Source organism: Somniosus microcephalus, chromosome 30, assembly GCF_052327205.1.
Source record: "Somniosus microcephalus isolate GS21.2 chromosome 30, FLI_Smic_1.0, whole genome shotgun sequence".
In the NCBI taxonomy this organism is placed as follows: Eukaryota; Metazoa; Chordata; class Chondrichthyes; order Squaliformes; family Somniosidae; genus Somniosus; species Somniosus microcephalus.
Window position 1 is genome coordinate 8,245,022 of NC_141016.1, and position 26,008 is coordinate 8,271,029.

The following is a 26,008-nucleotide window of genomic DNA, read 5'->3' on the forward strand; positions in this document are numbered from 1 at the left end:
CACACACACTCGCTCACACACACTCTCTCACACACACTCTCTCACACACACTCTCTCACACTCACACACACCTCCGCCAGAAACCATAAGCCAAACCTAGTTCTTCCTCGGCTCACGACCACAGCAGGCAGGGCTGTCACCCAGTGAGCTATTGGGGCTCGTGGGACTTTACACAGCGAGTTTCCCCTTATGGCCCTCTGTCACTGAAGAAAGCAGCACAGCTACTAGCAGCAGTGGCTCACAGTTTTGATCAGGACAGCATCAAAAATGGGCCCCTGATATCAACAGTGGTGCAGCAAAGAATAAGTGGAAGAGGTGAAGTATTACACTGGTGAGCTGATTCAAAACTGAGATGCAGTTTGGACCATCCCCCTCCCTTAAAACCAGGCTGGTTCCACCCACAGTCTGATGTATATCCACACCTCCACCCCTATTACCCTGTTTTTTAGGACAACAGCAAAATTGTGCATTTATATAGCGCCTTTAATGCAGTAAAATGTCTCAAGGTGCTTCACAGGAGCGTTGGTGGACAACATTTGACACCGAGCTGCGTAAAGAGATATTAGGACAGGTGACCAAAAGCTTGGTCAAAGAAGTAGGTTTTGGAGAGATAGAGAGAGAGAGAGAGATAGAAGGAGAGGTTTACATGAGAATTCCAGAGCTCAGGGCCCAGGCAGCTGAAGGCACGGCCGCCAATGGTGGAGCGATCATAATCAGAGATGCGCAAGCGGCCAGAATTGGAGGAGCGCAGAGATCTTGGAGCATGCAGCATGCACTCAGAGCAACGTCAGGATCGGCTGAGGGTTGAGGACCAGGCGGCAACGGCCACTTTAAGGTGTCCCGAGGTGATGAAATCCAATAGCATTTGTGAACACTGCTGTCCTTTTACAAAGTATTTACAGGAAACTCTTTTTTATCCGGCACTGACGGGACCGGCGTGGTGCCGGTTTATCAAAAAGTCCGGATTACAGAGAGGTATAGTAAAAGGTACGAGAGCCCCGTACACGGCCACAGATCCAGGCGTCCCTGTTGCATAGCAACAGGTGCAGGAACCCCGGTTACACGGCCACTAATATGAAGTAAAACTTACCTGAACCTACTCCTGAATTTTGCCAGTTAACAGAGGTTTCCGGTTATTTAGATGCCAGTAAATCGAGAGTTTCCTGTGCAGCACAGACACAGGACCGTGCCGGTGTTTGTGCTCCACACGAGCCTCCTCCCACCCTTCCTCATCTAACCCCATCAACATATGGTAGCATCGCGGTTATGTTACTGGACTAGTATACCTGGAAACATGAGTTCAACTCCCACCACGGTGCAGCTGGGGAATTTAAAATCAGTTAATTAAATAAATCTGGAATTAAAAAGCTAGTGTCAGTAATGGTGACCATGAAACTACTGGATTGTCATATAAAACCCATCTGGTTCACTAATGGCAGAAATTCCGGTCTGTACAGGCATGTACCCACCCGTAGGGCCAACGGAAATGCCGGTTTTAGGCATGCACTGCGCATGCGCTGGAAACCGACATATCCGATTGACACATCCTCCAGCTGCCCTGGAGCAGCGTCTCTGCGGGGGAGGAGAGTTCCGTTTTTTGGCGACCCTCTGCCCGCAGAAAACACTTAGGGGAAAAATTCAGTTGTTTGCGCCTCCCGTGAGGGCGTTAATGGGGCGCAAAGCAACTAGCGCCCGGGCGCGGCGATGTTTGCGCCGCTCGCGAAATTAACTAGACATTTTGCGGCGGCGCTTAACACTACCACCACGATCTCCTGCGCCGGCAGATTGGGACGTCAGTCGAGTACGCAACGCCCCGGACCGGAAATTGAGCGGCGCCCCCTGCCTTACCGCCTGCCGCTAGCAACGACAGGTTGAGGGGAGCGATTTGCAGTCAGAAAGGGACTGGGGGAGCGCTATTTAAAGGCGACCGCTTCCTGCCTTTTTTTGTTGGTGATATTTTTGCACCACGCATTCTGAGAGAGAGAGAGAGAAACTTCTGGAGAGATTCAACGCTGTGTGAAGGAGTTTTGGGTACTGAGCAGCACTTTGCAGATTCATTTTGATTTGCCTTTCCTTGCTTCGCCAGCGCTCTGAGGTAGCGCCTCGCTCCTCGGCCTTCGCGCCTTAAGACAGGTGTGAAGCGCCTGATTTAATGCTCCAATCACCTCCAGGGGCGATAAAAGCCAAGTTTGCCGTCGGAGGCGATAATTAGCGCCAGGCGCTGAACTTTGCGCACGGCCGATAATGGCGCCCCAAACGGGGCGATACTGAATTTTCCCCCCTTACAATTCTTGCGCCTGGTAAAAGCGTACGTAAGGCCTGCTTTTACCACGATAAGAGTTGAAAAAAGTAAAAAGAAATTTCCACTGATTTATCATTTAAAAATACTTTAAAGAAAGGTAAGTTTATTTTTAGCCCCATTAAAAACTTTAATTTAAAAAAAATATTTTTTTTATTTAAAATACTTAATTTATGTAATTTAAAGTCATTTTACTATGTTTTTGGGGGTGATCTCCATTCATATATTTGACAGGTCTATTTGTCAAGTGTATGAATGGAGATTCCCTTCTCTGATTGGCTCCCCATGGCCCACGTGATCCCAGGGACGCTGTGAACCGCCTGCGCCTCTGGGATACGTGGGCCCTGCGCACCGGCAGTTTGGAGAGGCCCAGCAACGGAACTCTGTGCCTCCCGGGAGCCCTCCGGTCCAGGCGCAGATTTTTCTAGATCGCAGCCCTCCGCCCGCGGGAGGCCTGCGAACGGAATTTCTGGGCCATTAATGTCCTTTAGGGAAGGAAATTTGCCGTCCTTACCCTAAAAGGTTTCCTTCCCTAATGGACATTAGTGAACCAGATGGGTTTTTATGACACTCTGCTGCCCCTACCCGGTCTGGCCTACAGCAATGTGGTTGACTCTTAACTGCCCTCTGAAATGGCCCAGCGAGTCACTCAGTTGGACCAAACTGCTGCGACAAAGTCAGCACCGTGGGCGTACCTTCACCACACGGACTGCAGCGGTTCAAGAAGGTTGCTCACCACCACCTTCTCACGGGCAATTAGGGATGGGCAATAAATGCCGGCATTGCCAGCGATGCCCACATCCCGTGAAAGAATAATTTTTTTTTAAATCCTATTCATTTCATGTGCTTATCTTGTTTCCCCTTAAATGCATCGATACTATTCACCTCAACCACTCCCTGTGGTAGCAAGTTCCACATTCTCACCACTCTCTGGGTAAAGAAGTTTCTCCTGAATTCCCGAATGGATTTATTAGTGACTATCTTATATTGATGGCCTCTAGTTCTGGTCTCCCCCACAAGTGGAAACATCTTCTCTACGTCTACCCTATCGAACCCCTTCATAATCTTAAAGACCTCTATTTGGTCACCCCTCAGTCTTTTTCGAGAGAAAAGAGACCCAGATCTTAAACTAATTTGAGTGGTTACAACTTAAGTGGTCGAGTAAGAAACTGAGTTATCTGTTGCAACTTTTTTTTTAAAAGGTACAGGTTACAGGCCTCCAGGAACCAGGGAACAGAGGCAAGGGAGTGGGTATTGAGACAGAACTGTCACAAAAAGAACAATGGAGGATTTTAAGGTGCTGTTTTCTCTTCCCTGCATTAATAAGGCCTCTTGTCATTTCAGGGCAAGTTGGATGCGTTATGGGTCCTCCTGCGGAAAGGCTACGATCGGGTATCTGTGATGCGGCCTCGCCCTGGAGACCAGGTAGCGTATGAGGTTGAACGTTTACCAAAACAGCAATGAGACCCTTGCTGCTTCCCATCGCAGCGCAGCCAAGCTCAGCTCTTCTGGAACGAGGGGACCCCTTCCGAGAGTAGGACAGTCTGATTAGTATTACAGATGCAGTTTCTTTAAAGGGTAACCCCCCTCCTCCTCCTGAGTCGCTTCCTTTCCAGGCTGAACAGTCCAAGTTGTCCATAACCCAACCGTTGCCATGGTAATCAATTTCCTTTAATCAACTTTGATCTTGGAAACTTCAATTAGGTTGCCTTGTCCAAACAGAACAAGATTAATTATATTAATTCCCAGAAAAAAACATGGAAAGAAGACAAAAAGCCTTGTTGTATAGTCATAGAATCATAGAGTTATACAGCACAGAAAGAGGCCCTTCGGCCCATCGTGTCTGCACCGGCCATCAAGCCCTGTCTATTCTAATCCCATTTGCCAGCACTTGGTCCGTAGCCCTGTATGCTATGGCGTTTCAAGTGCTCATCTAAATGCTTCTTGAATTTTGTGAGGGTTCCTGCCTCTACCACCCTTTCAGGCAGTGAGTTCCAGATTTCAACCACCCTCTGGGTGAAAAAGTTTTTCCTCAAATCCCCTCTAGACCTCCTGCCCCTTACCTTGAAACTATGCCCCCTGAAAACAGTGGCAGGATCGGACAAAGGCAACATGGATTTACAAAAGATAAATCATGCTTGACCAATCTACTGGAATTTTTTGAAGATGTAACTGGTAGAATAGATGAGGGAGAACCAGTGGATGTGGTGTATTTGGACTTTCAGAAGGCTTTCGATAAGGTCCCGCATAAAAGAGTAGCGTGCAAAGTTAAAGCACATGGGATTGGGGGTAAGGTACTGACTTGGATAGAGAACTGGTTGGCAGACAGGAAGCAAAGAGTTGGAATAAACAGGTCTTTTTCCGAGTGGCAGGCAGTGACTAGTGAGGTACCGCAGGGATCGGTGCTAGGACCCCAGTTATTCACAATATATATTAATGATCTAGATGAGGGAACTAGATGTAATATCTCCAAGTTTGCAGATGACACAAAGCTGGGTGGACATGTGTGCTGTGAGGAGGATGCAGAGAAACTCCAGTATGATTTGGACAAGTTGGGTAATTGGGCAGATGCATGGCAGATGCAGTATAATGTGGATAAATGCGAGGTTATCCACTTTGGTGGCAAAAACAGGAAGGCAGGTTATTATCTGAATGGCAATAGATTGAGAAAAGGGGAAGTGCAACGAGACCTGGGTGTCCTTGTGCACCAGTCGCTGAAGGTAAGCATGCAGGTGCAGCAGGCGGTTAAGAAGGCAAATGGTATGTTGGCCTTCATAGCGAGAGGATTCGAGTACAGGAGCAAGGATGTCTTGCTGCAGTTGTACAGGACCTTGGTGATACCACACCTTGAGTATTGTGTGCAGTTTTGGTCACCTTATCTGAGGAAGGATGTTCTTGCCATGGAGGGAGTGCAGCGAATATTCACCAGACTGATACCTGGGATGGCAGGAATGGTGTATGAAGAGAGATTGGGTCGATTGGGCTTGTATTCGCTAGAGTTTAGAAGAATGAGAGGATCCCATTGAAACTTATAACATTCTAACAGGACTAGACAGACTAGGTGCAGGAAGGATGTTCCCGATGGCGGGGGAGTCCAGAACCAGGGGTCACAGTCTAAGGATAAGGGGTAAGCCATTTAGGACTGAGATGAGGAGGAATTTCTTCACCCAGAGAGTGGTGAACCTGTGGAATTCTCTACCACAGAAGGCAGTGGAGGCCAATTCATTAAATATATTCAAGAAGGAGTTGGATATATTTCTTAAGGCTAAAGGGATCAAGGGATATGGGGAGAAAGCAGGGACAGGGTACTGAATTTGGATGATCAGCCATGATCTCATTAAATGGCGTAACAGGTTCGAGGGACCGAATGGCCGACTCCTGCTCCTATCTTCTATGTTTCTATGTTATTGACCCCTCTACTAAGGGGAAAAGTTCCTTTCTATCTACCCTATCTATGCCCCTCATAATTTTCTACACCTCAATCAGGTCCCCCCTCAGCCTTCTCTGCTCTAAGGAAAACAACCCCAGCCTGTCCAGTCTCTCTTCATAGCTGAAGCGCTCCAGCCCAGGTAACATCCTGGTGAATCTCCTCTGCACCCTCTCCAATGCAATCACATCCTTCCTATAGTGTGGCGACCAGAACTGCACACAGTATTCCAGCTGTGGCCTAACTAGCGTTTTGTACAGCTCCATCATAACCTCCCTGCTCTTATACTTGTCCCATCAGGTATTGGGTCACATCCTGACGTTGCCTGCTCTACAGTGTGTAGGATTGCCAGCTCTGGTCAGGACCATTCTGGGAGGTTTCGTCTCGTGGCCTCCTGCCTCCAGAACAAGGTGGAGGACCAACAGTGGCTCGGTAGCGGTCGCTCGGGTTTGGACCCGACCCTACGGAGGCCCAGGTCCCGATGTGGGGGGCTGGGCCAGAACCGGGAGGTCCGGGAGCAGCCGAAGAAAGCACAGAGCCAGCCAAGAGCAGCGGTGCAGTGAGGAGGTCGGGACAAGCTGCCAATCCCCGAGGGATTTTCTCTCTCCCTGCCTGCGGGCGGCAGTGCCCGCAGGAGATCAATCCTTAGTTCCTGGGGACCCCACAGTACAGTTCAGGGAGGGCTGGCAACCTTATTAGTGTGCCTCCATCAATGAGCTCATGAACTGGAGGCAGGAAGTGGCTCTGCTTTGTCATCATTCATTTGTTTATGTCTGGTGGGAAAATGTGGTCAGTGTCATATGGTCGAAGATAATCATTTGCATTTCGCCTGTTATTCACGGAACAAAACAGGAAGAAAAAGAAGGGAGAAAAGGGGAATAACAACAAAATAAAATTCCGTAAGATGTTGTAAACAGAGGGCAATTGCGAAAGTGCAGGGACAGCTAAAGCCAAGCAGTCATGTGAATTCCGTGCTGACCGGTGATGTAAGTGGAGGAAAAGCACAGCTGGTTTTCATAAGCCTGAAATCTTTAGGCCGAGTGGAGCGGTGAGCAGCGATATTTAATCAGAACAGGAACAGGCCTCAAGGGACTTTCTGTGCAGCACAAAACAATGATTACCGTACGTTGCTCTTAATAAGAACAGAAACACATTGGCAAATCCATCCCTCGTCCAACCCCCGACATAACACTGAAAATGGAAAATAAAGAAAAGTGAGTCAGTGGTTGCTGAGACACCCTTTAAATTCTGGTTTTATTGTCAGACCTAGTAGACCAGGCCTATAATCTCCGGGGTAATGAGAGGCAATCTCATTGAAACATGCAAAATTCTTACAGGACTTGACAGGGTAGATGCAGGGAGGATGTTTCCCCTGGCTGGGGAGTCTAGAACCAGGGGTCACAGTCTCAGAATAAGGGGTCGGCCATTTAGGACTGAGAGGAGGAGAAATTTCTTCACTCAGAGGGTGGTGAATCTTTGGAATTCTCTACCCCAGAGGGCTGTGGAGGCTCAGTCATTGAGTATATTCAAGACAGAGATCGATAGATTTTTGAATATTAAGCGAATCAAGGGATATGGGGATCGGGCAGGAAAGTGGAGATGAGGTAGAAGATCAGCCATGATCTTATTGAATGGCGGAGCAGGCTCGAAGGGCCGAATGGCCGACTCCTGCTCCTATTTCTTATGTTCTTATATTCTAACCAGCCGTCATTGGACAATATTTTCCGCGGGGCATCACGAGAATCATCATGCACTTTGTCTTGAGATGCTGGTTTTATATTTTTCTGTCATCTTCCTCCAGGTCTCACAGAAATGTTTAATTGTAGTCAGGAGGACGCTTGTACATTCTGGATTCTCAAGTGGTGATTTCTGCGACTTCAAGCTCAGAACCTACGGGCAATTTTGAATTAGGGTCTCTTGACTTAAGTTAACTTCAATCGTGTTGAACAAAGTCCATCCAATCTTAGGCTCAGACAGAGGAACACACATGCATTCCTGGGATGAGAGGGCTGTCCTATGATGAGAGATTGAGTAGATTGGGCCGATACTCTCTGGAGTTTAGAAGAATGAGAGGTGATCTCATTGAAACACACAAGATTCTGAAGGGGATTGACAGGGTAGATGCTGAGAGGTTGTTTCCCCTGGCTGGAGTGTCTAGAACTAGGGGGCATAGTCTCAGGATAAGGGGTCAGCCATTTAAAACCGAGATGAGGAAGAATTTCTTCACTCAGAGGGTTGTGAATCTTTGGAATTCTCTGCCCCAGAGGGCTGTGGCGGCTGAGTCTTTGAGTATATTCAAGGCTGAGATCGATAGATTTTTGGACTCATGGGGAATCAAGGGATATGGAGATCGGGTGGGAAAGTGGAGTTGAGGTCGATGATCAGCCATGATTCTATTGAATGGTGGAGCAGGCTCGAGGGGCCGAATGGCCGACTCCTGCTCCTGATTCTTATGTTCTTATGCACGCTATTCCTCAATCCCCCATTTCAGTTGAGGCGTTCACTGGATTATTTTACATGGATTTACACCTCCGCTAAACTAGTGGGCAAAGGAATTGCGAAGGTGTGAGGCCTTCTACACTAAACTACACATAGTGTAATTTCAACTTGGACCAACAGAAAGAGCCAGTAGCAGAATCTTGATCGCTTAGACCTTTGGTTACGCTGTGAAGTTTGATCACTTGGGTTGCCATCCTCCACTCCCGCTACAGGACATTACAGTTCCATACTGCTGCCTCCAACAGGTTATTATTTCCACCTGCGCCCGGTTGCTGTGCCCAGTGACTGTAGACCGAGCCCTGCCTTTCAGCTTGTGGCACATTCATCCCTCTTGAGTGATGGTTGTGGCAGACAGAAATCACCGTGCCGCCAACGCTTCCCGTCTCAGAGATCTAGGCTGACAGTCTCCAGTGCAGTACCGAGGGAGTGCTGCACTGTTGGAGGTGCTGTCTTTCGGATGCAACATTAAAGTCTCCTCTCGGGTGGATGTAAAAGACCCCGTGGCACTATTTCGAAGAAGAGCAGGGGAGTTATCCCCGGTGTCCTGGCCAATATAAATCCCCCAACCAACACCACTAAAACAGATTATCTGGTCATTATCACATTGCTGTTTGTGGGAGCTTGCTGAGTGCAAATTGGCTGCCGCGTTTCCTACATTGCAACAGTGACTGCACTTCAAAAAGTACTTCATTGGCTGCAGAGCACTTTGGGACGTCCCGAGGAGGTGACAGGTGCTATATAAACGCAGGTTCTTTGTTTTTCTTTCTTATAACTGTGATACAAGCAATGGTTTACAGAGCCCTTGAGAGCACTTTGCACTCTCTTCATGTACAGGCTCCCATCGAATAGTAGCTAACCCATTAACCTTCAGGTCATTACCCTACACACAGGGCAGTGACTATCCCAATAAACCATTCCGTTGTCACTCAGTTAAACAGTTATGGTGAAGGCCACTCCTTCTGTTTCCCAATGTTTTGAGGCCACGTTGTCAAAGTGGAGCAACATCCTGGAAAGTTGCATCCCTTTTGTCTCTTAATCTCTCCTGCCTTCCATCCTATCACAGACCTTCCCTTTTGTTCTTTCCTCCCCTCCCCCCTTTCCCGGCCCCTACACTTGCTTAAAAACCTGTTCCATCTCCAGCTTTTTCCAGTTCTGACGAAGGGTCTTCGACCTGAAACATTGGGCTGGATTTTGCCAATGGGGAGCTTTTGGAGGCGGGACTCCCATTTGTCGGGTTTCAGTCCCGCCTCCATCAACTTCTGGCCAACCCATGCTATCTTCCTCTGATTGACCTTGTTAAGCCCCGCCCAGCGGGCTCAGCAGGCCAATTAAGAGAAAGCCGGTTACAGAGAACGCCAGCGTATGACGTTTCAACAATTGTCATCGTTTGACAGCTCTGTGAAGCTGTCCAACACTGACATTCTCTGTAGTTTGATGAGTTCTTGAATTCAAGACTCATCAAACCTCTTTCTTTTGCAGAAATGAGACGGTTGTTGCTTTGGAGAATGCAGCAGCCATCTGTCATCTCTGCCGGTGAGATGCGAGACTCTCCGCGTACCCACCGACTGAAGCCAGCAGGAAGAAACAAAGGTAAGTACACTTTTTCTAACACTTTGCACTTACCTCACATACTTACCTCTCCACACTTGCACCCATCACTTACCTTCACAGCGCACTTTGGACCCCGCAGACCCACTGCGTGCCTCGGTGACCCTGGCGGGGTTCGGAGCCTTCGGGAAACCTGCACTTTTGTGGGTAAAATGGGGATAATCCTCTTATCTACCTATTAACTACCTGTTAACAGGCAGTAGAGTGGCACTAATCCCCTTCTTGCCTCCAAGGAGACGGGACCACCGCGGTGCGGGTCGGCTGCCCGCCTCCTGGCAAGATGGCACGGAGGCGGGTTGGGCACCCGCCCCCAAATTCTGCCATTTTCCCGGCAGTCCCGCCTCCATACCCGCCTCCCCAGGGCTGGCAAGATCGCGCCCATTAACTCTGTTTCTCTCTCCACAGATGCTGCCTGACCTGCTGAGTATTTCCAGCATTTTTTGGTTTTTATTTCAGATTTCCAGCATCCGCAGTATTTTGCTTTTGTATTCAGGAAAGTTCCTTGAATTAGCACAAGACCTCAAATGGGGAGAATGCCCCAAACAGATCTTGCCCACTGTCAGGGACAGATATCCACTGATTTATGTTAGTCAGCATATTTGGAAGGTGACCGGTCTTTGTTATTTCCAGCGAAATCGTAGATGCATTGCAAAACCAGACAAGTTTCCGATCTCAAAAGGCAAAATACTGCGGACGCCGGAAATCTGAAATATAAACAGAAAATGTTGGTCAGCAGGTCAGGCAGCATCCGTGGGGAGAGAAACAGAGTTAACATTACAGGTCGACGAGCTTTCGACAGAATTGGACTTTGTTAGAGATGTGACAGGTTTTAAGCAAGTCCAGGGGCTGGGAAAGGCGGGAGAGGAGGGAAAAACAAAAGGGAAGGCCTGTGATAGGGTGGAAGGCAGGAGAGATTAAATGACAAAAGGGATGATGGTGCGAGGCAAAGGAGATGGTAATGGGACAAGTTAAGAAAGAAAAGAAGAGTCTAGAGGAGGTGTAAAGGGCAACAGCAGAACCATTACCAGCACCTGCTGGCCAAAAAAATGGGAGCGATGGTTATGATCTGAAGTTATTGAACTCGATGTTGAGTCCAGAAGGTTGTGAAGTGCCGAATTGAATGATGAGGTGCTGTTCCTCGAGCTTAAGAACATAAGAGAACATAAGAAATAGGAGCAGGAGTCGGCCCTTCGGCCCTTTGAGCCTACTCCGCCATTCAATGAGATCATGGCTGATCTTCTGCCTCAACTCCATTCACCGGCCCTTTCGCCATATCCCTTGATGCCCTTACTAGTCAGAAATCTGTCGACTTCTGTTTTGAATATACCCAATGACTGAGCCTCCACAGCCGTCTGGGGTAGAGAATTCAAAAGATTCACCACCCTCTGTGTGAAGAAATTTCTTCTCATCTCAGTCCTGAATGGCCTACCCTTTATCCTGAGGCTGTGGCCCCTGGTTCTAGACTCCCCAGCCAAGGGAAACATTCTCCCAGCATCCACCCTATCAAGCCCTGTAATAATTTTGTACGCTTCAATGAGATCCCCTCTCATTCTTCTGAATTCAAGAGAATACAGGCCTAGTTTACTCAATCTCTTCTCATACGACACGCTTCTTTGGAACCGTGCAGGAGGCCAGAGGACAGGGAGGTCAGAGTGGGAGTGGAGCGGAGAATTAAAATGGCGAGCGACCGGAAGCTCGGGGTCACGCTTGCGGACCCGAACGGAGGTTTCCGATCTCGTTAGCAACAGTAACCAGAGGGAACCTGCCCACTATGTTCACAGAGGAAAGCTTCGCCTATGTTCTCAAACAACTAAAGCGCAAAACCTTCCTTTGTAAACTTGTAGCTGACTCCAAAAAAAAAATCACCCCACAAAAACTGTGCTATTTAGATCTAGGAATGATTGGGTTGCAAGCCAGAATTTTCTGCCATTAATGCTTTGTCAGGACCTCAACAAAGGGTAGGCCAAATCCAAGAGTGTGTCAAGGTCTAAACAAGGACACAGCACGCAGGGCTGTCTCTGGCTTCTGCTGCGAAAATGGAAATGTCAAGGAAGATGTGGAATTAAATAGTTTGTTGAATATTTATTGATCTTTTGGGAATTTTTTTGGGGGGGGTGGTAGAGTGAGGAGGGGTCGGTGGGGGGCGGGGGTGGGGGGGTGATAGAGTGAGGAGGGGTCGGTGGGGGGGTGATAGAGTGAGATGGGGTCAGTGGGGGCGGGGGTGGGGGGTGCTAGAGTGAGGAGGGGTCAGGGGTCGGTGGGGGGGTGATCGAGTGAGGAGGGGTCAGTGGGGGGGTGATAGAGTGAGGAGGGGTCAGTGGGGGGGTGGTAGAGTGAGGAGGAGTCAGTGGGGGGGTGATAGAGTGAGGCGGGGTCAGTGGGGGGGTGATAGTGAGGAGGGGTCAGTGGGGGGGTGATAGAGTGAGGAGGGGTCAGTGGGGGGGTGATAGAGTGAGGAGGGGTCAGTGGGGGGGTGATAGAGTGAGGAGGGGTCAGTGGGGGGGTGATAGAGTGAGGAGGGGTCAGTGGGGGGGTGATAGAGTGAGGAGGGTTCAGTGGGGGGGGGTGATAGAGTGAGGAGGGGCCAGTGGGGGGGTGATAGTGAGGAGGGGTCAGTGGGGGGGTGATAGAGTGAGGAGGGGTCAGTGGGGGGGGGTGATAGAGTGAGGAGGGGCCAGTGGGGGGGTGATAGTGAGGAGGGGTCAGTGGGGGGGTGATAGAGTGAGGAGGGGTCAGTGGGGGGGTGATAGAGTGAGGAGGGGTCAGTGGGGGGGTGATAGAGTGAGGAGGGGTCAGTGGGGGGGTGATAGAGTGAGGAGGGGTCAGTGGGGGGGTGATAGAGTGAGGAGGAGTCAGTGGGGGGTGATAGAGTGAGGAGGGGTCAGTGGGGGGGTGATAGAGTGAGGAGGGGTCAGTGGGGGGGTGATAGAGTGAGGAGGGGTCAGTGGGGGGGTGATAGAGTGAGGAGGGGTCAGTGGGGGGGTGATAGAGTGAGGAGGGGTCGTGGGGGGGCGGGGGGGTGATAGAGTGAGGAGGGGTCAGTGGGGGGGTGATAGAGTGAGGAGGGGTCGTGGGGGGGCGGGGGGGTGATAGAGTGAGGAGGGGTCAGTGGGGGGGTGATAGAGTGAGGAGGGGTCAGTGGGGGGGTGATAGAGTGAGGAGGGGTCAGTGGGGGGGGTGATAGAGTGAGGAGGGGTCAGTGGGGGGGTGATAGAGTGAGGAGGGGTCAGTGGGGGGGTGATAGAGTGAGGAGGGGTCAGTGGGGGGGTGATAGAGTGAGGAGGGTTCAGTGGGGGGGGGGTGATAGAGTGAGGAGGGGCCAGTGGGGGGGTGATAGAGTGAGGAGGGGTCAGTGGGGGGGGGGGTGATAGAGTGAGGAGGGGTCGGTGGGGGACGGAGGGGTGATAGAGTGAGGAGGGCTCAGTGGGGGGGGTGTTAGTGAGGAGGGGTCAGTGGGGGGGGTGTTAGTGAGGAGGGGTCAGTGGGGGGGGGTGTTAGTGAGGAGGGGTCAGTGGGGGGGTGATAGAGTGAGGAGGGGTCAGTGTGGGGGGGGGGGACGCGGTTGGAGAGAAGTTTTCTTTCTGGCCAAAGTCACCACAGCAACAGATTCCTGCTTGAGTTGTCATGGCAATGGAAGGTTCCTCACAAAAAGTTAACTGAAACTGGATATTGGCAGCCTCCATCATCAACAAGAGACACAGGCAATAAAAAATAAAAAATTTGTCTGGAGTGGATAGCATGAATATCTATCAAATTTGAATTGTTTTTGCTAAGAGCCGAATTTAAGCAGCCACAATCATTCTGCTGCAATTACATTTTCTAAACCATTTGGAATGTGATACAAGGTAGGATTATGTTGTGAGGCCACATTTAAGCGATAAGGTGCAGTGTATTAAGCTGCAATGTAGGACTTTTTTCACCAATAACCCCAAAGTAATTTAATTTCCCCTGCTTAACATATTAGTGCACAACCTGTCAGCTGTGGTTCAGTGGGCAGCACACTCGCCTCTGAGTCAGAAGGTTGAGGGTTCAAGTCCCACTCCAGGGACTTGAGCACATAAAGCTAAGCTGACACTCCAGTGCAGTGCTGAGGGAGTGCTGCACTGTCGGAGGTGCCGTCTTTTGGATGAAACGTTAAACCTAGGCCCCGTCTGCTCTCTCAGGTGGACGTAAAAGATCCCATGGCACTATTTCAAAGAAGAGCAGGGTGCCCTGGCCAATATTTATCCCTCAATCAATATAACAAAAACAGATGATCTGGTCATTAGCACATTGCTGTTTGTGGGAGCTTGCTGTGCGCAAATTGGCAGCTGTGTTGCCCACATTACAACAGTGACTCCACTTCAAAAAGTACTTCATTGGCTGTAAAGCGTTTTGAGACGTCTGGTGGTCGTGAAAGGCGCTGTAGAAATGCAAGTCTTTCTTTCTCTGTTACTGCAGTTGTTACTTGATTTATTGTCGCTCTCGTTCCGTCACATTGGCTGAGATCAGCTAGCTGAGCAGACCTGCTGACCCACTTGGGAGCTACAGGAGAACTTCCAACCCTACCTCCTTAAATTCTCTTCTGAAACCACTCTACCCCGCTATTACTTTCCTTAGCGCCAAACAGTCCTGTCAACTGCTCATCCTATCCTTGCTGCTTCCTTGGATAGACCTCAGAATATGGTGACCACTTTAGGGGGGAAAAATTGGGTTGCTTTGCGCCTCCCGTTAACGCTTCTGGGGGGGCTCCCCGCTCCCCGGTGGTCCAGCAGGGCCCCGGTGCGCGCAGCGCTACGCCCCTTCCCTTTAATCAGGGGAGGGAGGCCTGCAATACCGTGGTGCTACGTGCCGATGCGTGTGGCGCTGTTGCACGTAGCGCCGCGGTATTCAGTTGTAGCGCCCCAGGAAGGAGGGGGAGTGCTTCCAGTAGCCCCGCCTCCTGCTTGGGGTGCTACCACTGAATTTATGGTGCAGGGGCGCTGAAAGTAGCGCCCCAGCAAAGTTAGTGCCCCAAAGGGGGCGCCACCGAATTTTTCCCGCTTGGTCTCCTCAGATGGTTATTGGGGGATATTGAGGCTCTGGAAAGGAGGGCCATTAGATTAATTCCCAGTTTAAAACACCGTAGTTAGCTAGATAGACTCAAGGAGTTGGGTCTGTATACTTTAGAAAAGCGTGGACTCTGAGGCGATTTGATCGAGGTTTATAAAATAATGAATGGACTAGATTGTGTTTGTGTGGACCAATTCTTTCAACGGGATAGGTTTGGCGAGGACCAGGGGTCATGCTTATAATGTATGGAAGAGCAGAACTAGGTTGGATGTTAGGCGGTTGTTCTTTTCCCGGAGAATAGTGGACCTGTGGAACAGGTTGCCAGCTCGTGCAGTCAACGCTGATTCACTTATTCCTTCAAGAGAGAGCTTAACCTGCCTCTGGCTGGGACGGAGATCACCTTGTACAAGAGATAGGTATCCTGTAATAGAAAATCAGGGTCAATGTGATCTCCTAGACTAGTTTTGATTGCCTAAAGGGGCTCAGAGAAAAAAAATTCTCCCTGTTTGGGCTGTGTTTTTATCTGCATTTTTCACCTCTCCCAGGAGATTATATGGCTAGGTAGAAAGTGTATGTATCGTGATGCAGGAGGCATTGCAACTGTATACATTTTTAAATTCATTCACGGGCTGTGGGTGTCGCTGACAAGGCCAGCATTTATTGCCCATCCCTAATTGCCCTCGAGCAGGTGGTGGTGAGCTGCCTTCTTGAACCGCTGCAGTCCGTGTGGTGAAGGTGCTCCCACAGTGCTGTTAGGGAGGGAGTTCCAGGATTTTGACCCAGCGACGATGAAGGAACGGCCGATATACTTCCCAAGTCAGGATGGTGCGTGATGTGGAGGGGACAGGCTAGATGGACCAGTGGACCTTTCCCTGTTCTTCATTTGCATTATATTCCTACATTCCTCACTCACTGTCCCTCTGTCCCCGAGTGAAGTCCTCAGACACATTCTTCTCACTGGATAAGTGCAGCGTAAATAGAAGCCATTGTTCTTATTGGAGAATAAGGATTGAGAGGAGAAGCGATTGACATTTTGAGAGGAATGGATAATGTAGATATAAACAGGCTACTTAACTCGAGCTGCGAGTGCAGAACTCTGCGATGTGAATAGAACATTATTGAGCCTCAAGGAAGATTTGAGATGATATAAATTACAGCACAGAAGGAGACTGTTTGGCTCGCTGGTTCCGTGCCAATCGTAGCTCCAACTGAGAGCTAACCATTCGAATCCCTGATCTTACCCCATTCTCTTTTACATTCTTCCTTTTAAATTATTATCCAATTCCTTTTGAAACGCTATAGTTTCTGCCTCAATAGCCCCTTGTGGTAAAGCATTGCGTGTTCTAGTAACTGTGTGAAAGAAAACTCGAACTTCTCCCTTTGTTGTGAGAGTCTCCTGGTTTCCAGTTTGGCAATCAGCGGGAGCAAACTTGTAGCTAATTTACCCTCTCAAGATGTTGTGACTCTCTATTAGATTCCCCCTTTCTGCCACCGAAATAAGCTCCATTTATTTAGAGCCTTTCTTCATAACTACGGATCAGAAGGACTTACTTTCTGTCCCTCCCACCCCACAGGTAGTCGATCTGTAGAATGGGATCCAAGACAGCGCAGTTAATGTGTTAACGAACAGTATGGGGGGAAGAAACAAGAACTAGCTGGTTAGGGCCAGAGGGAAAGATAGAGAGAGAGAGGGGGGGAGAAAGAAAAGGAAAGAAAGAAAGAAAGAAAGAAAGAAAGGGAGAAAAAGAAAGAAAGACTTGCATTTCTATAGCGCCTTTCACGCCCACCGGACATCTCAAAGCACTTTACAGCCAATGAAGTATTCTTGATTTGTAGTCATTGATGTAATGTAGGAAACGCAACACCCAATTTGCGCACAGCAAGCTCCCACAAACAGCAATGTGATAATGATCAGATCATCTGATTTTTAGTGACATTGGTTGAGGGATAAATATTGGCCCGGGACACCGGGGAGAACTCCCCCTGCTCTTCTTCGAAATAGTGGCCGTGGGATCTTTTACGTCCACCTGAGAGGGCAGACGGGGCCTTGGTTTAGCGTCTCATCCGAAAGACGGGTAATAGAAAAAGTAAGTATAAACCCGGGTAGAGTTGATTAGATGAAGTGTAGAATGTGATGGTTTCTGTGCTGATGGGACCCTGGGAATGCTGCACCAGCCAGGTCTTGTGGGATTTTGCTTTCTGTAACATTGGTGGGGGGGGGGGGGTGGAAAACAAGGAGCAACTTGCAGAATCTATCTATGTGGGAATAAATGGATTGGAAAGAGCTCATTATAGGGAAGATAATCTGTAGAAGGAAAGTGCTTCATGGAATGAGAGAAGACCACTCAGCCGATGTTTTATGTCTGTGAGAGGCAGGAGAGTTTGTAATAATCAGGAACAAATGGCCGTGACTGCCTTGTAATCCCATGCTAGTCATTTTCCCTGGGAGAACCTTTTGATGAAAGCCAAGCTAACCACATAATTGCCGCATCCCATTAATCCCACCGCCGCTGCCAGTCTCCAACTCCACACATTTCTTCCTGGAAATAGTATTGTCTTTGGATAAGTTGTGAGGATGCAAGGAGGCTTCAAAGGGGGATATAGACAGGCTGAGTGAGTGGGCAAGAACTTGGCAAATGGAACATAATGTGGAGAAATGTGAAGTTATCCACTTTGGTAGGAAAAATAGAAAAGCAGAGTATTTTTTAAATGGTGAGAGACTGGGAAATGTTGGTGTTCAGAGGGATCTGGGTGTCCTTGTACACGAATCACTGAAAGTTAACATGCAGGTACAGCAAGCAATTAGGAAAGCAAATGGTATGTTGGCCTTTATTACAAGAGGAGGATTTGAGTATAAGAGTAAAGACGTCTTACTGCAATTCTATAGGGCCCTGGTGAGACCACACCTGGAGTACTGTGGACAGTTTTGGTCTCCTTACCTAAGGAAGGATATACTTGCCATAGAGGGAGTGCAACAAAGGTTCACCAGACTGGTTCCTGGGATGGGGGGATTGTCCTATGAGGAGAGATTGAGTAGACTAGGCCTATATTCTCTAGAGTTTAGAAGAATGAGAGGTGATCTCATTGAAATATACAAAATTCTTACATGGCTTGACAGGGTAGATGCAGGGAGGATGTTTCCCCTGGCTGGGGAGTCTAGAACCAAAGGTCAAAGTCTCAGAATAAGGGGTCGGCCATTTAGGACTGAGATGAGGAGAAATTTCTTCACCCAGACGGTAGTGAATCTTTGGAATTCTCTACCCCAGAGGGCTGCGGAGATTCAGTCGTTGAGTATATTCAAGACAGAGATCGATAGATTTTGGGATATTAAGGGAATCGAGGGATATGGAGATAGTGCAGGAAAGTGGAGTTGAGGTAGAAGATCAGCCATGATCTTATTGAATGGCGGAGCAGGCTCGAGGAGCCAAATGGCCGACTCCTGCTCCTATTTCTTATGTTCTTATCACCACTGGGGCCCTTCCTACACGGGAAGCATTAAAAATACAAACACCAGGGTTCCACATGACAGAGGCGGAGCTACTCATATTTGAGGTTGCAGTACATCAAGTGATCAGCCTCTCTGAAAGTTTTGGATAAAGACTAATTTAATTCAAAAAGAGTACAATACGTGGGTGGAGCTCCCTGCCCTTTGATGGACTTCCATATTGACGGGACGGGTATCTCCTCCCTCTGCTGGCTGCCTTAAGTTGGACAGCTTCAACCCAATACCTTGTCAGGCACAGGCTTACCATAAATCAACACAATTAAGAGCTCCTGCCCAGGGAGGCCATAAGGATGGTGAAAATGTTCACGCAAGGAGCCCGGGCATAGTCTTCCTTGTTTAAGGCTCAGGCAGATTGTTGAAGCAGAGTAGATGGTGCTTTCCTCTTTATTTGATCTGTGTTTTAATACTGACTCGGACCAGGGGAAGAATGAATGTAAAATTCCCATTCCTCGTCACTGGCATCCCTCGTCAGTGCATTCTTCAAATATCAGCTGAGCTCAGATGGTAGCATTTGTGCCCGTGGATCAGGGTTAGATCACACCTGGAGTACTGCGTACAGTTCTGGCCGTCATTATAAAAAAGGATATAGAGGCACTGGAGAGGGTGCAAGAAGATTTACAAGGATGTTACCAGAAATGGGAGGTTACACCTCTCATGAAAAGATGAACAGGCTGGGTCTCTTTTTTCTTGAAAAGAGAAGGCTGAGGGGGTGACCTAATAGAGGTCTTTAAAATGATGAAAGGTTTTGATAGAGTGGATACAGAGAGAACGTTTCCACTTGTGGGGAAGAGTATAACTAGAGGCCATCAATATAAGATAGTCACCAAGAAATCCAATAGGGAATTCAGAAGAAACTTCTTTACCCAGAGAGTGGTGAGAATATGGAACTCGCTCCCACAGGGAGTGGTTGAGACGAGTAGTATCGATGCATTTAAGGGGAGGCTGGACAAACATATGAAGGAGAAGGGAATCGAGGGTTATGCTGATAGAGTTAGATGAGGAAAGACGGGAGGAGGCTCGAGTGGAGCATAAACGCCGGCATGGACTGGTTGGGCCGTATATCCTATGTAACATCAGATAGATGGACACTTCAGTGCAGTGCTGCATTATCAGAGGCACTGTATTTCAGATGAGACAATAAAATGAGGCCTTGACTGCTTGCTCCAATGTTTCATTTTATTTTAAAGCATCCCGTTGCATTATTTGAAGACCTGGCCACCCTTCTTCCCTCAAATTACCAAAACAGATGAACTAGTTGCGGATTGTGGGACCTTGCTGTGTGAAATATGGCTGCTGCATCACCCTGCACAACATTGGCTGCAGAATATTGACTACATTTCAAAAGTAATTCATTATGCATGAAGTACTTTGAGTTGTTTTAAGATAGGATAAGGTGTTATTTAAATAGAAGTCACTGAGGGCAAAATAGAAACATAGAAGATAGGAGCAGGAGTCGGCCATTCGGCCCCTCGAGCCTGCACCACCATTCAATGAGATCATGGCTGATCATCCAAAATCAGTGCCCTGTCCCTGCTTTCTCCCCATACCCCTTGATCCCTTTAGCCTTAAGAAATATATCCAACTCCTTCTTGAATATATTTAATGAATTCGGTTGCTTTGCGCCTCCCGTTAGTGCCCTATGGGGACACAAAGCAACTAGCGCCCGGTCGCGGCACCGCTAACGCCACCTGCGAAATTTAGCGGGAGGGTTAGCAGCGGCGATAGCCGGTAGCGCCCCGCGGCGCTGCACCTCCGGTGAGGACGTCATTACCGTGCACAGCACCCCAGCCGCAAGCGTGGGTTGCGCCCCCCTGACGTACCGCCGGACGCTATGTCCGACATGGTCAGGGGGGCGTACATGCGGCCGGGGCAGCGATATTTAAAGGGGAGGTGCCAGGCAGTCATTTTGTTTTTGCTGGCCGCCTGCCAGCACCTGCCCCCTCTGCCGTTCCCCTCACGGCCGCGGTCGGGCAGCCTGGCTCTCCTCGAGTGCCGGGCTCTTTTGCCGGCATCCCCGATCCCTGGCGGCCCAGCTGGGCTCTGGTTCGCGCTGCGCAAGGCCCCCTCCCCTTTAATAAGTAGCACGTTGCGCTGAGATATTGGGCTGGAGTGCCCCAAGAGGGAGGGGGAGTGCTTCCGGTAGTGCCCCGCCTCCTGCTTGGGGCACTACCATCGAATTTCGGGGGCAGGGGTGCCAACTTTTTCAGGGCGCTAAAAGTAGCGCCCCGGCAAAGTTAGCGCCCCAAAGGGGGCGCGACTCCATTTTTGCTCCTTTGTTCCTTTTTCTCCCCATTCTCTACTTCCCAATTTATTTCTTCAAAAATGAATTCTACATTTTTTTCCCCCAAGTTACAAAAAGGAAAACATTTCTGGATCGCAACGTTGCACAGCATCAAACGGTCCATGCACCGTGGAATTTGTACTGTTTTTCAAAAGAAAGACTTGCATTTCTATAGCGCCTTTCACGACCTCAGGACGTCCCAAAGCGCTTTACAGCCAATGAAGCACTTTGTGAAGCGTAGTCACTGTTGTAATGCAGGAAACGCGGCAAAACAAGGTCCCACAACCAGCAATGTGATAATGACCAGATAATCTGTTTCAGTGATGTTGATTGAGAGATAAATATTGGCCCCAGGGAGAACTCCCCCTGCTCTTCTTCGAAATAGTGGCCGTGGGATCTTTTATGTCCACCTGAGAGAGCAGACGGGGCCTCAGTTTAATGTCTCATCCGAAAGACAGCACCTCTGACAGTGCAGCACTCCCTCAGCACTGCACTGGGAGTGTCAGCTTAGATTTTTGTGCTCAAGTCTCTGGAGTGGGACTTGAACCCACAACCTTCTGACTTAGCAGGCGAGGGTGCAGCCCACTGAGCCACGGCTGACACTGCTTTCGGGTGAAGCAGGGGCCACAATCATGGCTAAGGCTGCAAATCTTATCTTGCCAAACAGGCTGGCACCTTCCGAACAACTTTCTCTCAAAAAGTTATTTTTGGGTCTGGCTCATCACGTCTCTTTCTGCACCAAAAATCACTAAATGTGGCTTTCATCCCTCTTCTCTGCCCATTTGCCTGGGCCCCATTGCAACTTAGCTGAAGTGAGATAATCAGAGTTGTTTGAAATGTTATTTCTACAAGTGCCTTACCCTTTCTCCGAAGCATCGGAAAACTCGTGGCAAACAATTAATTCATTAATTTGAAGGGCAGTTAGTGTTACGTGGGCTCCTACACTCCCTGCTACCCCGTCTAATTTAAAATTAAAAGTAACATGCACAAAGATGTTACTGAAGGGCAGCCAATCCCAATGAAGCCTCACCAGAACCTGGCTGAAAGAAAATAACAACAGAAAATGCTGGAAAAACTCAGCAGGCCAGGCAACATCCGTGGAGAGAGAAAGAGAGTCAACGTTTCGGGTCGAAACCCTTCGTCAGAACTGAGAAAAAACACAGGAAATGAAACAGATTAAAAGGCCAGTTTGGGGGCTGGGAAATGGGGGAGGGGATGAAAGAACAAAAGGGAGGTTCTGTGAGAGGCGAAGAGACATTAAGAGATACTCAAGGCTGAAAGGAATCTCAACTCTGCAGTCCCACAGAGCGACTCCTTCTCACAAAGTAGGTTTGCTTGGGTGTCTCCTCTGCTCAACCACTCTTACAAAAGTGTTTTGGAAAGGGCATGTCAGAGATACCTTTGCTACTCCTCTTGTCTTTCACTCCTTACTTTTTTCCAAGCCCTACGATAGACTAGAATTTGCATTCTCACCACCAACACCACGCATTTATATAGCGCCTTTAATGTCATAAAACGTCCCAAGGCGCTTCACGGGAGTAGTAAAAACAAAAAAAAATTGACACCGAGCCACATAAGGAGATATTAGGGCAGGTGACCAAAAGCATGGTCAAAGAGCGTCTTAAAGGGGGAGAGAGAGGTAGCGAGGCGGAGAGGTTTAGGCAGGGAATTCCAGAGCTTAAGGCCGAGGCAACAGAAGGCACGGCCACCAATGGTTGAGCGATTATAATCGGGGATGCGGAAGAGGGCAGAATTAGAGGAGCGCAGATATCTCGGGGGGTTGTGGGGCTGAAGGAGATTACAGAGATAGGGAGGGGCGAAGCCTTCACCGAAGCATATGAGTGCATAGGCCTTACACTAAACATCCATAAGACAAAGGTCCTCTACCAACCTGCCCCCACCATACAGTACTGCCCCCCGATTATCAAAATCCATGACAAGGCTTTGGACAACGTGGACCACTTTCCGTACCTCGGGACCCTACTGTCAACAAGGGCAGACATCGAAGTCCAACACCGCCTTCAGTGTGCCAGTGCAGCCTTCGGTCGCCTGAGGAAGAGAGTGTTTGAAGACCAGGACCACAAACCTGGCACTAAGCTCATGGTCTACAGAGCAGCAGTGATACCTGCCCTCCTGTATGCTTCAGAGACATGGACCAGGCACCTCAAAGCACTGGAGAGGTACCACCAACGCTGCCTCCGCAAGATCCTGCAAATCCATTGGCAGGATAGGCGCACCAACGTCAGTGTTCTCGCTCAGGCCAACATCCCCAGCACTGAAGCTTTGACCACGCTTGATCAGCTCCGATGGACGGGTCACATTGTCCGCATGCCCAATACGAGACTCCCAAAACAAGCGCTCTACTCGGAGCTCCGACACGGCAAGAGAGCCCCAGGTGGGCAGAGGGAACGCTTCAAGGACACCCTCAAAGCCTCCTTGAAAAAGTGTAACATCCCCACCGACACCTGGGAATCCCTGGTCCAAGACTGCACAAAGTGGAGGAGAAGCATCCGGGAAGGCGCCGAACACCTTGAGTCTCTTCGTCGGGAGCAAGCGGAAGCCAAGCGCAAGGAGCGCAAGGAGTGCACGTCAACCCAAGCACCCCACCCACCCGCCCCTTCAACCACCGTCTGCCCCACCTGTGACAGAGACTGTAGGTCCCGCATTGGACTCGATCAGTCACCTGAGAACTCATTTTTAATGTGGAAGCAAGTCATCCTCAGTTCCGAGGGACTGCCTAAGAAGAAGAAGACTACACAGACCAAGCTGGTTCATCTAAAATGCAGCGCTTCCAACTCGTTTGTACATCTACAAAAGGCATAGGTGTGCTCCATACGCCAAGTATCGAAACTCCACACGCGTCCCCTCCTGACACATCAAATGGCAAAAGCACGATCATCAACATAGAAGGCCCATCAAGAGTAACTGGCATCTAAGAGCTATTCAGCAAACCACAGCTTTTTTTTTTACATCAGCAAAATCAGTCAGAAGCCAGATGATAGGCATCTGAAGCAAATATTCTGTTGAAAGGACAGCAAATTCCTCTGTGGTGGACAAAAAAAAAACCCCAACACAGTCCTTTTTGGGAAAAAAAAACAACCTCGGCACGTAATGTTCCCCCGTGACAACCATGAACACATGACAAAGGAGATGATGATGGCACACTGTCCCACAAGCTGGGATCTCTCACTTCACAAAGAAGTGATTTAAGCAGAAAAATGAGCGTCATAGAATGGTTACAGCACGGAAGAAGGCCATTCGGCCCGTCAAGCCAGTGCCGGCTCTCAGCCAGTCCCACTCCCCTGCCCTTTCCCTGCAGCCCTGCAAAAAAAAATTCTTTCAGGCACTTATCCAATCCCCTTTTGAAATCCGTGATTGAGTCTGCCTCCACCACCCTTTCAGGCAGTGCATTCCAGGTCCTAACCACTCGCTGCATAAGAAAACTTTTCCCTCAACACAACTGACCCACTCCAGTCAGACGAGCCTAGACTGCAGCCAACACAACTGACCCACTCCAGTCAGACGAGCCTAGACTGCAGCCAACACAACTGACCCACTCCAGTCAGACGAGCCTAGACTGCAGCCAACACAACTGACCCACTCCAGTCAGACGAGCCTAGACTGCAGCCAACACAACTGACCCACTCCAGTCAGACGAGCCTAGACTGCAGCCAACACAACTGACCCACTCCAGTCAGACTAGCCTAGACTGCAGCCAACACAACTGACCCACTCCAGTCAGACGAGCCTAGACTGCAGCCAACACAACTGACCCACTCCAGTCAGACGAGCCTAGACTACAGCCAACACAAAAAAACCTACAGCTCTTTCATTGGGTCCTGAACAAGTGCTCCCTTTATTTCTTTTTGGCTTTTTTTTTTATTCGTTTATAGGATGTGGACATCGCTGGCAAGGCCGGCATTTATTGCCCATCTCTAGTTGCCCTTGAGAAGGTGGTGGTGAGCCGCCTTCTTGAACCGCTGCAGTCCGTGTGGTGAAGGTGCTCCCACAGTGCTGTTAGGGAGAGAGTTCCAGGATTTTGACCCAGCGAAGATGAAGGATCGGCTGATATATTTCTAAGTCAGGATGGTGTGTATGACTTGGAGGGGAACTTGGAGGTGGTGGTGTTCCTATGCGCCTGCTGCCTTTGTCCTTCTAGGTGGTAGAGGTCGCGGGTTTGGGAGGTGCTGCCGAAAAAACCTTGGCGAGTTGCTGCAGTGCATCTTGTAGATGGTGCACACTGCAGCCACGGTGCGCCGGTGGTAGAGGGAGTGAATGTTTAAGGTGGTGGATGGGGTGCCAATCAAGCGGGCTGCTTTGTCTTGGATGGAGTCAAGCTTCTTGAGTGTTGTTGGAGCTGCACTCATCCAGGCAAGTGGACAGTATTCCATCACACTCCTGACTTGTGCCTTGTAGATGGTAGAAAGGCTTTGGGGAGTCAGGAGGTGAGACACTCGCCGCAGAATACCCAGCCTCTGACCTCGTGTTGCCACAGTATTTATGTGGCTGGTCCAGGCTTAATTTAATCTTAGCCATGGTTTCAATCCCAACTATTTCACTTTGTCTTTTTCCTTGTTCGTTCAGACTTAGACACCCCCCTCGGTGATACAGACAGCACAAGCGCTGTGGAGGGGGGGGGGGGAAAACCTTGCATTTATACAGAGTGCGGTAACTGACACACCACTAGTCAATTAACTCACATCAGCCACCATTGGTTTTCTGAAAATGATCTCCTTTTGTTAATTGAATATTTTAATTACACAAGGCCCATGGGCAATTCTTTTGAGGAAGTGGCCAATTTTAATGGAGAGACAGGACCAAGAACCAATTGCATTGAGGACGCGCTGCCTGGTTTTAATGGTGTCCATGTGGAAGGTATTAGCTGTGGTGGGTTTTTATGTCTGGTGTTGTTGAAAGTCATCACCTGCAGAACAGGACTCCTTAAAGGGACCACTTCCTTCACGGCAAACTTAATTAGAGAAGGCGGAAGAGCTCGGGGTCGTTTTCTTCACATCGACCTTAAGTGCAAACTTCAACTCTTCAGGATTCATGATTGAAGCAATATGTGCCTCCCTCCGACGATGACGTGATCGCCGTGTACAACGCAGTGCCCCCGACCTACCGCCAGACGCCATGTCCGAGTGGCGTTTTTGTGGCCGGGGCGGCGATAATTAAAGGGCAGCTGCCGGGCGGCCTTTTTCTTTGGGCCGCCTGCCAGCACCCGCCCCTCTGGCCTCCTCCTGCGGGGTGCCGGCCACGATCGGTCAGCCTGGCGCTCCTCTTGAGTGTTGGGCTCTTTTGCCGGCACCCCGGGGGTCCTGAGGGGCCCCGGTGCGCGCTGCGCTAGGCCCCTCCCCT

At 49.4% G+C, this 26,008-nt stretch overlaps 1 protein-coding gene across 1 annotated transcript in view; it reads left to right on the forward strand.

Annotated features, from left to right (window-relative positions):
- LOC147097905 (anthrax toxin receptor 1-like) overlaps positions 1-26,008 on the forward strand; it is a 254,166-nt gene that overhangs the window by 211,984 nt on the left and 16,174 nt on the right. The window contains exon 17 of the mRNA XM_085970960.1: positions 3,644-3,724. Within this exon, the coding sequence (XP_085827086.1) occupies positions 3,644-3,724 (81 nt within the window). The remainder of the gene's footprint in view (positions 1-3,643; positions 3,725-26,008) is intronic.